The 12943-nt window shown below is 43.0% G+C and overlaps 1 protein-coding gene across 1 annotated transcript in view; it reads right to left on the bottom strand.

The window, feature by feature from the left end:
- Window positions 1-12943, bottom strand: part of SMOC1 (SPARC related modular calcium binding 1) — a 122127-nt gene that overhangs the window by 103824 nt on the left and 5360 nt on the right. The window contains exon 3 of the mRNA XM_077819972.1: window positions 10530-10642. Within this exon, the coding sequence (XP_077676098.1) occupies window positions 10530-10642 (113 nt within the window). The remainder of the gene's footprint in view (window positions 1-10529; window positions 10643-12943) is intronic.

Below are 12943 nucleotides of genomic sequence, written 5' to 3'. Positions count from 1 at the left end.
TATGGCATAACTATGATGTATTTTATACAAGATAGGTCATGTAAGATATCATTGAAAAGGTTTCACTGAATAGGATTATCCTATTTGTATGCATATATCATTTTGGTATCTGAAGTTAGAAATCATGTCTATGCATCTATTTCAAATGCGTTTTCACCTGGGAAATGCCCACTAGACAGAATGCAATCAGTCTATATGGTTGGCTGTGAAGGGCCATTAGGAAGAACAATAGGCCTGATAAAATTCTTATCTCCCACTGGGAAGCTTTCTTGAGGACACTACAAACAGCCTCCGAGTCATGGCCGCTATGGCCCTACAGAGACATGTGACCAAGTCCCCTGGTACTGGACTCCATCACAGAATACTAATGTTTTTCCACTGAAAGGGGTGAGAACTAAAACTGGGAGACAAAAGATTCCCGCCATATGCAAAATCTATTTAAGGCAGGGGAGTGACATTGTGGTTCTTTTTCACTGACTCCCCGACCAAAGGAGATGCTTGGAAACACCTGAGAAACAAGGATGGAACTGGGGAAGAAGGGTTGTACCCAGGCTAGAGGGATTTCTAGCCTGTGAAAGGAATACCTGGAGTTTTAATCTGCAAGCAAGTGCAGCTTGCCTCCAAGAATCTGTGCAATCTGCCTAAAAACCTTTAGTGTGAGAATTTTTTATACTATGCTTAGATTGCATTTATTTATTTTTTGCTAGGTAATCTGCTTTGTTCTGTTTGCTATACCTTATCACTTAAAATCTCTTTTGTAGTTAGTGTTTTTATTGTGTCTAAAAACCAGTGTGTGGAAATCCTGAGGACACACAAAATTGTTGCATCTCTTCCTCCACATTGAGGGAAGGGGCGAATTTCATGAGCTTACACTGTATAGTTCCCTGTGCAGCACAAGACAATATAATTTTGGGTTTACCCTTCAAAGGGGGGTGTGCACTAAAAAGTAACTGGGCAGTTCCTTAGCTGAGCCTTCCCATGCAGAGCTGATCTCAGCATCTGTGTGAAGCTGCAGCTGCGTGTGTCTTTACCTGTAGGTGTGCTGGAAGGGGCTTGAGAGCCTGTCACAGCAGCATAGTCAAAGGGAGCCCAGGCTGGTGGGCTCAGTGGTACCCCAGCTTCCACAGAAGTCACTGGGAGCAGAGGATACTCATTCAGTACTCTGCATGAGTTGATCAGTATCTTGCAGAACTAGGCTCCAATATTTTGACATCCCTAGGGAAAAGGAGTAAGAGATGGCACCCCCTTTTTGTAATATAACACCCTTCTAAGGAACAAGCAATATGCAGAAGTCCTGACAGATTGGCTAGTTTTGGTAGGAATAAAGTTACTGTGGGGGACCCCCGGTACAAAAAAAAAAAAAAAGAGTTCTATCAAATCAGTCATATAGGAGAATGTTAGAATGTGAGCCTGTTTAACATGAGCAAAAGACATTCCTGACAATCAGTATCAGCTTAACTCCCAAGCCTCAGGTCACTTAAATCTAGTGCTTCACATATGCTTTTCTTAAAGAGCACACTCTGTACCACAGCAGGGCTGGTAGACCATTGTGCCAGCAGTTGCTTCTTGGAATGAAGAAACTCCAAGTAAAGTAATGCACTGAAGAAAAAAAAATGCTGCTCTTCTGGGATTGCTGTCAACCACACGAATGCCAACCTGCCAAGTAAAGGTGTCCAACTTGGACAGTGGACGCAGGAAGGACAAAATGAGACATGCCATGAAAAGCCACACAGACATGCTCCCAAAGCAGCAATGAGATTAGTAGCGTTCGCTTTAGTTTGTCTGTGATTGATTCTGTTTAAACCTCAACCACCTTTTCGGAAAGCCTGCTTGGAAAAAAACTATGAAGAATGCAATTCTCCCTGGGCCCATGGCAACAAGCCCTATGGCATTAAACACAAAAAAAGTACAGATTACCCAGTACAGTCTGTATTTAGGAAGATCAGATCACAGCAGGTTAAATACAGCTTGAAAAGGAATGGCATTTATACAAAATATAGTACCACAAAAAAGAACATACTGGAAATAGAAACTACTTTAAAGTAACATACAACTTTGCCCAACATGAATTAATGCTCAGTCGCATGCAATTAAATCAAATATTGTGTTGCAAATAAAATTTGCCTTTCATCAGCCTGGTTGTACTACACTGGGTTAAGTGTTGACAGCTATTGTGATGGTGTCAAGGTTCCTTCCCCAGTCTGAACTCTGGGGTACAGATGTGGGGACTGCATGAAAGACCCCTTAAGCTTATTCTTACCAGCTTAGGTTAAAAACTTCCCCAAGGTACAAACTTTGCCGTATGCTGCCACCACCAAGCGTTTTAAACAAAGAACAGGGAAAGAGACCACTTGGAGACTACTTCCCCCAAAATATTCCCCCCCCTCCCCCAAGCCCTACACACCCTTTCCTGGGGAAGGCTTGATAAGAATCCTCACCAGTTGGTACTGGTGAACACAGACCTAAACCCTTGGATCTTAAGAATAATGAAAAAAAATATCAATCAGGTTCTTAAAAGAAGAATTTTAAATTAAAGAAAAGGTAAAAATCACCTCTGTAAAATCAGGATGGTAAATACCTTACAGGGTAATCAGATTCAAAACATAGAGAATCCCTCTAGGCAAAACCTTAAGTTACAAAAAGACACAAACAGGAATATACATTCCCTCCAGCACAGCTTATTTTACCAGCCATTAAACAAACGAAAATTTAACATTTTCTAGCTAGATTACTTACTAACTTAAGAGTTGGAAGGCTTGCATTTCTGATCTGTTCCTGACAAAAGCATCACACAGACAGAGACAACCCTTTGTTTCCTCCCCCTCCAGATTTGAAAGTATCTTGTCCCCTCATTGGTCATTTTGGGTCAGGTGCCAGTGAGGTTACCTTAGCTTCTTAACCCCTTTACAGGTGAAAGGGTTTTGCCTCTGGCCAGGAGGGATTTTATAGCACTGTATACAGAAAGGTGGTTACCCTTCCCTTTATATTTCTGACAGATGGGAAATAATTTACCCACATGGAAGAGTTGAAATGGGAAGAGGTAGTTGTATTCCACTTCCAAGAGTAACATACCACCACCCACTCATACCTGCAGTCACAGAATTCCTACTAACTCTACCCAATGCTACTTTATTATATGCACAAGCAGAGTAGGAAGTCAATTTGACAAAAATCTCTGGAGCGTTTTAAATTTAACAAAATCTTTGTGATGCTGTGACTGTCCCTAGGACTGAGAATCACCTTGTTACCCTGTCTCCAGCATGAGGTAGTCTTGCTTGAGCTTGGCTGGGCATCAGCTCCCCGATACCACCAGCCTGTTAGCCACCCAAATGCTCTCCTCTGAGCAATGCTGACCCTTACTTTGCCTTGTGGGTCAACAGTAGGTGTACCCCACTACCCAAATCCATTTGAAACATTCCCCTGTAGTATCTAGCCTCTTATCCACTGAGCATCCACAGCAATACCAGGTCTCCTATCCCCAATGGACTAGTACATACCAGTTTGTACAAATCAACTCAGGAGCAGCACTTTGCTTAATATCACAGCACTTAGATATATTGAGAGTGAAAACAAGAATATGGTTATCAAAGACTCAAGATTCAAATAGTAAGAATATTTAAAAAATGGTTACATATAAAAAATCTTAATATGCTTTCTGGAGACTAAACTTAACAAGTTCGCCTCCTGTCTAAAGTGTTTTATTTTACCCAGTGTCTTCTGGAGCTTTTTTAAACAAGGCTGGTTGAGATCCCATTTTTGTGAATTTGAACACACAGCTGGTCTATTTCCTAGGTGCAGGATGATGGGGTGTCTTTGCCTCAGATATATGCTGAAAGCTTGTCATCTTTGCACAAAGCCAGGATACCACTCATGGTTTGGTTTTTCCTGTGTGCGCCATCTCTGTTGACTTTGTATGTAAATGAGCATCCATTGTGTTTAGCTTATAAAGCTTATTTTACATGTTAGAGATACACACATTACTTACCAGCTGTCTGGAGGAAACCTTGTTTTTCACCTTGTCTTGATACAGACTTTGAAATATTGTGTGTACACACAAACCCGACAAAGAATTGTATGTACAGACGCTAATATTAATGACCAATGTGACCCTGGCTTTTATTTAAGACCTCACATGACATCTTTGGTGACCTAGAACGTACAGACCAGAATCAGGATATTCATGAAACCTCCTTACCAGCTGCTATAAAGGGGTTCTTGGGTCACAAATGCACTTTAACTCCTGTGTGTAGAAAAAAGGAGTGCCAGTTCCAACACAAAGCAGCTCACTTATGGTAGCACCTAAAGCATCCAAACAAGATCAGGCCCCATTGTGCTAGGCACTGTACAAATATAGCAAGACTGGCTCTGTGTGAAAGGTGACAATCTAAATTGGGAGGGTAAGCTAGGAGTGGGAGAAGATGTATTACCCACATTTTACAGATTCAGAACGGAGGCACAGAGAAATTAAGTCCACACAGGAAGTCTGTTATGGATCTGGGTTTAAACCCCATACCTAAGTCCCAGTCAAGTGCCTTAACCATAAGCAGTCTCCCCTTTCACTTTGCCTTATTGTTAGTTCACAAATATGTACAACGTCTTGCTGATTCCACTGTATGTTTTACCTCTGGGGCTCAGATAATTAGGAGGTATGAACTTTCTCCTCCCTCTATAGGGGGGAAGGGCCAGTCTAAATTTCATTGCTTACCTATAGTTCAACATGTGTTTGTTGGAATGTGTGTATGTTCTGACTGGATAAATGACTTGTTACTGTAACTGTACTCATGAAAGGACATAGGAATTGTGCAAGGTATGTCCTGGAGTAACTGGTCATCCTGACTTTACAGACAGAATTCTGGTTTGGTATTCAAGCTCAAACGGAGAGTGTACAGGGCTCTGTCCTAGAGACCAGCAGCTTGCTCTCGGTGAGCAGAGACTCTGTCGAAGGGCCCTGTTTTGCTGGAGGTTCTGACTCCTGTGTGGAGCAATTCTCTGGTGCTGAACCAGACTGAACTCACAGCAAGAGTGCAGAGCTGCTTTCAGGGAGGCCTAGCCTGGCTGGTGGTGGCAGCAACAAAGCTCACTGCCCAGCACCAGAGCAAGCAGCTGCACCACTGTATGCCCTGGTAGTGTGGACTTTTCTTGATCACAGCAGATAAGCAGAGAAGAGGCACTACCTGATGCCCTCCTGATTACCACTGAGTCCAACTGGACCCCTGGGAGGAAAGTGATAGATATTGGTTTTGTTCAAAGCAGCTCAGGTTTCTGATCCTGTGTATTACACCTTCTCTTGTGATTAGAGATGGGTGAACCAGTTAGAACTAAAAGCTAGAATGACCTTGGTTAATTTGAGTTTCAGATGAATTTTCCACTTTCCTGACCATTAATTTTCCATTTTTAGTCCCTCTGCATCTGGGTCCCAAGTGGGCCTAGGACCTTAAGTACTGAAATGCTATAAGATTGTTCCTTGCTCTCAGACATGTGTCCAAAAATCTGGAGAGTTTGTGACTGAACCTCTGAATGTTAAGGTGGGTTCATTCACCTCTGGTTGTAATGCCCTGGACTCTGGAGAGGAAACAAATGGTTTTTGTCTGAAAGATGAGCCCAGAACATCAGAGAAGGGGTTTTTTGAAGCTCTTTGTGGCAACAGTAATGAATACAAGTCATCTGAGCCCACTCTGTCCTCCCTGTAACAGTACTTCTGGGAACAATAGAAGAAATCCCTCTAAGTCTCAGTTGCCTCCTTCCCAGCAAACCACACTTCTCTCAGACATGAGTAAGGAGGATTGCCCAGTGGTTAGGGCACTAGCCCAGGACTTTGGAGAAGTAGGAGAACACAGCAACGGCTTAAGCAAGCAAGGCATAGAGCAGTTGTATCCTATGTGTAATCTTCCTTCACATAGCTCTGAAAAGGCAGCTCAATCCTGGTCTGCAGCAGCCTCTACTATCTCAATCCTGGGTCCCTCCTGCACCTCTACCAATATACCCCTATATTCCATATTATCACTGCGACCCAGGGACCTCTTGATGCCAGAGGGCACAGGGGTACATCAGAGTTAGAGATCCCCTGGGTCTCTCGTTTATCTACTAGTCTGCCAAAGAAAGGCTTTCATTAGAGACTTATGTGACAAAGTCACACTTATCTGGGGGAACACGTGAAGAGTTATGTATATATAACTAATATATATATATATATTTTAGTGTATGTACACACACACACCCCTACCTAAAAATGGTTATCTAGGTCTGAGAGTTAAGGCAAGTCACCAAAAGGTTAGATGTAATACTGTATTACATTTAACATCCTTATAGAGGGGAAAACACCAAGTACATCACAAGCAGAAATCCTGCCAGACGATCAGTGGGGCCACTGGATGATCAAGGTGGTGAAGGAGCACTCCAGGAAGATAAGACCATTGCTGAGAAGCTCAGTGAATTCTTTGCATCTGTCTTCACTGCAGAGAATGTGAGGGAAATTCCCAGACCTGAGTCATTCTTGTTAGGTGACAAATCCGAGGAACTGTTCCAGATTGAGGTGTCAGTAGAGGCAGTTTTGGAATAAACTGATTAAGCAAACAGTGATAAATCACCAGGACCAGATTATATTCACCCAAAAGTTCTGAAGAATTTAAATATGAAATTGCAGAACTATTAAGTGTGGTACATAAACTATCACTTAAAATCAGCTTCTGTACTAGATGACTGGAGGATAGCTAATGTGATGCCAATTTTTAAAAAAACGCTCCAGAAGCGATCCTGGCAATTACAGGTGGGTAAGCCTAACTTCAGCACCAGGCAAATTGGTTGAAACTATAATAAAGAACAGACGTATCAGACAAATAAATGAATGCAATTTGTTGGGGAAGATTCAAAATGGCTTTTATAACAGGAAATCATGCCTCGCCAATCTACTAGAATTCTTTGAGAGGGTCAAACATGTGGGCAAGGGTGATCCAGTGGATGTAGCATATTTGGATTTTCAGAAAGCCTTTGACAACGTCCCTCACCAAAGGCTCTTAAGAAAAGCAAGCAGTCATGAAATAAGAGGGAAGACCCTCTCCTGCATCAGTAACTGGATAAAAAACAGGAAACAAAACGTAGGAATAAGTGGTCAGTTTTCAGAACAGAGAGAGGTAAATAGTGGTATCCTTCAGAGATACCAGGGATCTGAGACAAGCGCTGTTCAAGATTTTCATAAGAGATCTGGGAAAAGAGGTAAACAATGAGGTGGTGTAATTTGCAGAGGATACAAAACTACTCAAGATAGTTAAGTCCAAAGCAGACTGAAGAGTTACAAAGGGATCTCACAAAACTGCGTGATCAGGCAACTGAAATTAAACGTTGATAAATACGAAGTAATGCACAGTGGAAAACAATCCCAACTATAAATATAAAATGGAGTCTAAATTAGCTGTTACTACTCAAGAAAGATCTTGGAGTCATTGTGGATAGTTCTCTGAAAACATTTGGTCAACATGCAGCAGCAGTCAAAAGAGTTAATGTTAGGAACCATTAGGAAAGGGATAGACAACACAGTAACTATAACAGCCATTATATAAATCCATGGTACACCCACATCTTGAATACAGCATGCAGTTCTGGTCATCTTATCTTAAAAAGAGATAAACAAACCCAAACCACCACCACATTGGAAATGAAACAGATACAGAGAAGGGGAACAAAAAATGATGAAGGGTATGGAGCAGCTTCCATGTGAGGAGAGATTAAAAAGACTGGGACTGTTCAGCTTGGAAAAGAAACTAAAGCGGGATATGCTAGAGATCTATAAAAATCATGCCTGGTGTGGAGAAAGTAAAGAAGGAAGTGTTATTTACTCCTTCTCATAACACAAGAACCAGGGGTCATCCAATGAAAATAGCAGGTTTAAAAACATAAGGAAGTACTTCTTCACACAATTTAGTCATCCTGTGGAACTCGTTGCCAGGGGACGTTGAGAAGGCCAAAGTTTAACTGGGTTCAAAAAAGAATTGGGTAAGTTCATGAAGGATAGGTCCACCAATGGCTATTAGCCAAGATGAACAGGAGTGGGCCACGAAAGCTTATGCTCTAATAAATTTGTTAGTCTCTAAGGTGCCACAAGTACTCCTGTTCTTTTTGCGGATACAGACTAACTCGGCTGCTACTCTGAAACCTATTAGCCAAGATGGTCATGGATCCAACCCCATGCTCTGGGTGTCCTAAGCCTCCAGCTGCCAGAAGCTGGGAGTGGACCAAAGGAGATTGATCACTCAGTAATTGCCCTGTTCTGTTCATTCCCTCTGAAACATCTGGCATTGGCCATTGTTGGAAGAAAGGATACTGGACTAGCCAGACCATTGGTCTGTCCCAGTATAGCCATTCCTATGTTTGGGACCAAGTACAATGAATGCTGTACAATGAATGCTGAAGCAGCTCACTCAAAACCTCTCCAGTGACCATCACCAACAGACTTAATAAAACTCAGTTTGAGAAGAAAGGACTGTCATAGAATCATAGAATATCAGGGTTGGAAGGGACCCCTGAAGGTCATCTAGTCCAACCCCCTGCTCGAAGCAGGACCAATTCCCAGTTCCAATTCCTGTCCATCACCAGATCTCTAATTCCAGCAGTTAGGGCAGAAATTCCATCCCATCCTCTGATGTTTTAATCTCTAAATGTTGAAGCACAATTTGTGGGGGACATGCTGAAATTCAGCTCTAGAAAGAAAGAGGAGGAACCAACAGATTTCATGGTGATACATTTAATTAGCCCACTATGCTAGGTTTCCTAAATATCCCACACCAACATCAATATAATCCACATACCCCTGCACAAGACCCAATCTTAATGATTGTCTGAAAAAGAGATGAGATGGGAAGAAACATCTGCCATTTCACCCCACACCCCATTTCCCATCTTTCCCAGAATTAAGGCACACGTTATACACAAATAGGAGGTTGCCTCAGCAAACTGTTTAGGAAAAGAGGATGAACAAACAAAACATTCATACCAGGACGATGGCAGGATGAATAAGACTGCACCCACTTTAAGGTAGAAAAATGCAACAGACATGGAGACAGGTGAAGATGGGGGGGGAAAATAAAATTAGGGGAAATTACTGACTTTGTATCTTTAAGGATTTCATCATTGTGGGGGGCATAGGGAGGAATGGAGACTGCAAGGAGAATCCTCCTTTTCCCTTTCCCCAAAGCATCCCAGATTGTTTGAACTGTCCCAAAACTCTCCATCTCATCATCATTTTGAAGCCAACATTAAAGAGTACTTAGACTTTTCATGTACAGAAGCATTTTATACATAGGGATTTGAGGAGTAATTCATTCACTATATAGCAGGGAAATTCTATCCCAATTTTACCCATGGGGAAACTAATGCAGAGAGGTTGTGCAACTTGGGCAAGGTCACAAAGGCAGGATTAGAGCCTCCAATGGCTGGCTTAGAGCCCTATGCCAAGTCCAATAGACTATTCACCTCTCCCATTTATCCAGCTTCAGGAGAAAACTGCTCATGGCTCCCTTTTACCTCCCTAGCCACTAGTGTGCCACACAGGCCATCTGCAGCAGCCACTCCAGGCACTGGCATGCAAGAGAGCTGAGCATCAAGACTAAATTTCTTTTTACCCTTTTAGTCTCCCCAAACCACCCTTCCTCTGAAAATCCACACTACAGCAGCCTTCCCTCTGGTTAAGGGCAACTGTTTGGAATGGCAATGGAAGCTGGTAGCAACACTCCCTGCTCAACCATTTGGGAAGGTCACTCAATGAGTTGTTACCAAACGCATTTCACATAAACCTGAAGGTTATCAAGCTTTTAGTAAGAAGCAGGTGCTCTCCCAAGCCAATTTTCCTTTTGCCTATTAGACAATCTGCAATTCCAGCACATACAGGTCTAGCAAGAGAACACTATCCCATATCTGGAGGCTCGAGGCACCATTACTGGATAGGCCTGTTCCCTCATCACCTACAGGAAGACAACATTGAAAATCCTAACACCATTAACTCCCACGTGATCTAGAATTTTAAAGCAATAAGGAGGGGTTAGTCCTTATGGGTGAGGTTTTTTTCAAGTGAATATAGGGACGATGAAGATGCTGAGTTGACAGCTCTGGAGACTAGCCCTCTTTTGCTAGAGCAGACTCAGTATGACCAGCAGCAGAGAAAGCTTGTCCCACACTGTCCAGTCAGTAACCTTCAACCTTGATCTGGAGGAAGGACCATGGAGCTCAGCCTCACAGCACATTAAGTCCCAGCACAGACCGAGGACTTAACAAGGGAGCTAATTAACGTCAGTCATGGTGAAGGTGGATGCTGATGCATAGGCTTGTCCTTTAGGTACAGGAGTGACCAACACCATATTTTGCACAGGCCAAACAGCTATCAACTGGCAAGGACTTTTGATCTCCAAGTCAGTGCGGGTGATTGCCCACCACTGTATATTTTTACCACCTTGTCATCATTTCCCTTTGGTCAGATACTAGTAGAGAATTCCTTCCAGCCAGAGGAAATCTCAACAGACATAGGCTGACTGAAGTCTTACTTGTGTGAATGATCCATCCTCATTGCATTCTGGAATGAAGACCGCTTCCTGGGGTTTCTTTGCCTGTTCCAGTGCCTGAGCCCTCTCTAATCGACACTTACTTTGGCCAGCATCTGCAAAGGGAACCAAAAATCCACTCATTTTAAGTATCAATTGGCTTCCCAGAAGATAGCTAGAGGCTACATTCAGCAGTGCAAAGATGCAATGGGAAGCCATGTAGTAAGAATGGTTTTCCTACCATCTTTAGCTGTACATTAGAAATGCAATTATTAGGCAATTTAATATCTCCTGGAAGGAGGATCCAGGAGCTCAAAGTAACAGCCACTGTACACTTTTATAAGCAGTGGCAAATTTTATGGGCAACAACGTTTGGCTACATTCACCCCTGGGGGACATTGGCCTCAACTAACGAATGCCAAAGTCAAGGTCTGCAGTGGTTGAAGGTCCAGAGTCGGCAGAGGAGTGGAAGACACTCCTAACCACTTTTCTCTCTGAATGGTCTTGAGCTAACCAGCACAGGCCCAGTACCAGGCAATGCTGGCAGCAGAAGGGATGTAACCGCAGCTGTAGATGGGGTGTTCCAATTGCATGCATCCCCCAGGCAGCTTCTGACAGTAAGACCAACACAGCACTAACGGCCAATTGAAGTTGCCCTCCTTCATAAGAGCCCCTCGGGCAAAGATGTGCTATCACCAGCTTCCTTTCCTAAGGGCTGACTCCTGCATTGAGTACAATCTGGTTGGAGGGTGGGGTGCAATGTTTCCCTCCTGCATCAGGTGTAAGTCAATCAACCTGTTGCTAAGGAAAGTGTCACAGGGGGAGCTGGGCATATGAGGGGTTAAGGCCTCAACTCTGGCTGGTACTTGAATCAGGTGAGGTCAGCATTTGGAACCTCAACCCCTCATAGGCCCATCTTATCCTGTGACAAAGGGCAAACAAATATTATACTTGATAAGCCTTAAGCGGATCACCTGCTGGGTCACAAAGAAAACTTCCCTCTGCCCTGCGAAGGCACAGTATTACGTTAGCATTTACATTTATTTAAAAAACAAACACTCTTACAACGCTACTGGTAAGGTTTGGAAGAGGACTGAAAACTGCAACTTCTTACTCAACATATCTGTTCTGCAGAGCCAGATTCGGCCACCCTTATGCATAAGGAGCAGCACTTCCCACACCCTGGATCCCGATTTCCGGGATGCTTCTTAGGGAAAGGATGGCAGGATCTGATCCTCTACTTGATATCTGTATTACAGAAGTGCTGCAAAGCCAGGTGATCAGGATTGGGGTTCCATTGTACTAAACACTGTATAAGTGTACAGAAGAGAATCTCCACAGCAATGAGTTTACAATCCAAGTCTAAGACCCCACCGAACAAATGGGTATAGCATACATACATGCATGCATACAGAAGGAAGTGCAATTGGATGGGTGGGGTAACAGTTATACAAATACTGTTTTCAAACATAGCTAGTCTATGTAGTGATATTAAGATACACAGTCTCTTGCGAACCCTGGGATGGCCATGCCAGTATCCAGGGGGAAAAAAAAAAAAAAAAAAAAAGACTAACCATCCCTGGCCAGAATGACAGTTGGGGCAGGTCTCTTCACACCAGCACTTCTCACTGGAGTTCTGGTGTATTCAGGTCTCAAATCTCCCAGGACCCTGCTCTGGAGAGTTCCCTGACTGATGTTTGTACATCTAGATGTGTTCAGAAATACCCGATTTCTGATCAGAGTTTAAGGCTTGTGTCCAGTAACAAAATGGAGGAAGTTCTCAGAACCAGCACTTCTACTCAATTTAAACACTTTTCAGTCAGCCAATTCTGCACGCCCTGTGCATCCTCATGGGAGTCACTGAGCAAACATAGAACTTGCTCCAATGTGGTTTAAGGAACTGATCTCCAGTATATTAAAATCTCTGCAAGGTCTTGCAATGTTGCTGGCTCTCATTTCACTAATGTTTGTTCTCCATCCCTGCAATGTTTTTTGGAGGTGGTATTGCTGATCTGTGGTGTGAGCTCATGAACTCAAATGCCTGTTGATTGACAAACATTTAACAAGCATTTGGAGAGTAGTTTAAGCACTGCCCTACCACCTAGAATTGTTTTCTAGTCAGCTCTCATCAGTAAGGCAACATTTGCCTTGGATGCTATGTTGTGAATCGTTTTAAAATACCCAGTACCTTCAATCCACCACCCCCATACCAATGGCAAAGAAAGAAATGAGGAGTATATGATAATAGGCAGTGAAACAATTTCAATGAGCATTTCAGTACCTGGAGAACTAATGGGGAGCAAGAGCTCAGCAACAACACTGCAGCTCAGTGAGAGCTACCACTCATCAAGGAATTGGAAGATTGCTCCCTTTTTAAAAATGTAGAGAGTTAAGTTGGACTTAAAGGGGTCAGCTCT

This window comes from Eretmochelys imbricata, chromosome 6, assembly GCF_965152235.1.
Source record: "Eretmochelys imbricata isolate rEreImb1 chromosome 6, rEreImb1.hap1, whole genome shotgun sequence".
Lineage (NCBI taxonomy): Eukaryota > Metazoa > Chordata > Testudines > Cheloniidae > Eretmochelys > Eretmochelys imbricata.
Note: the sequence above shows the minus strand (reverse complement) of the source record. Positions and strands in the feature narration are given on the sequence as shown.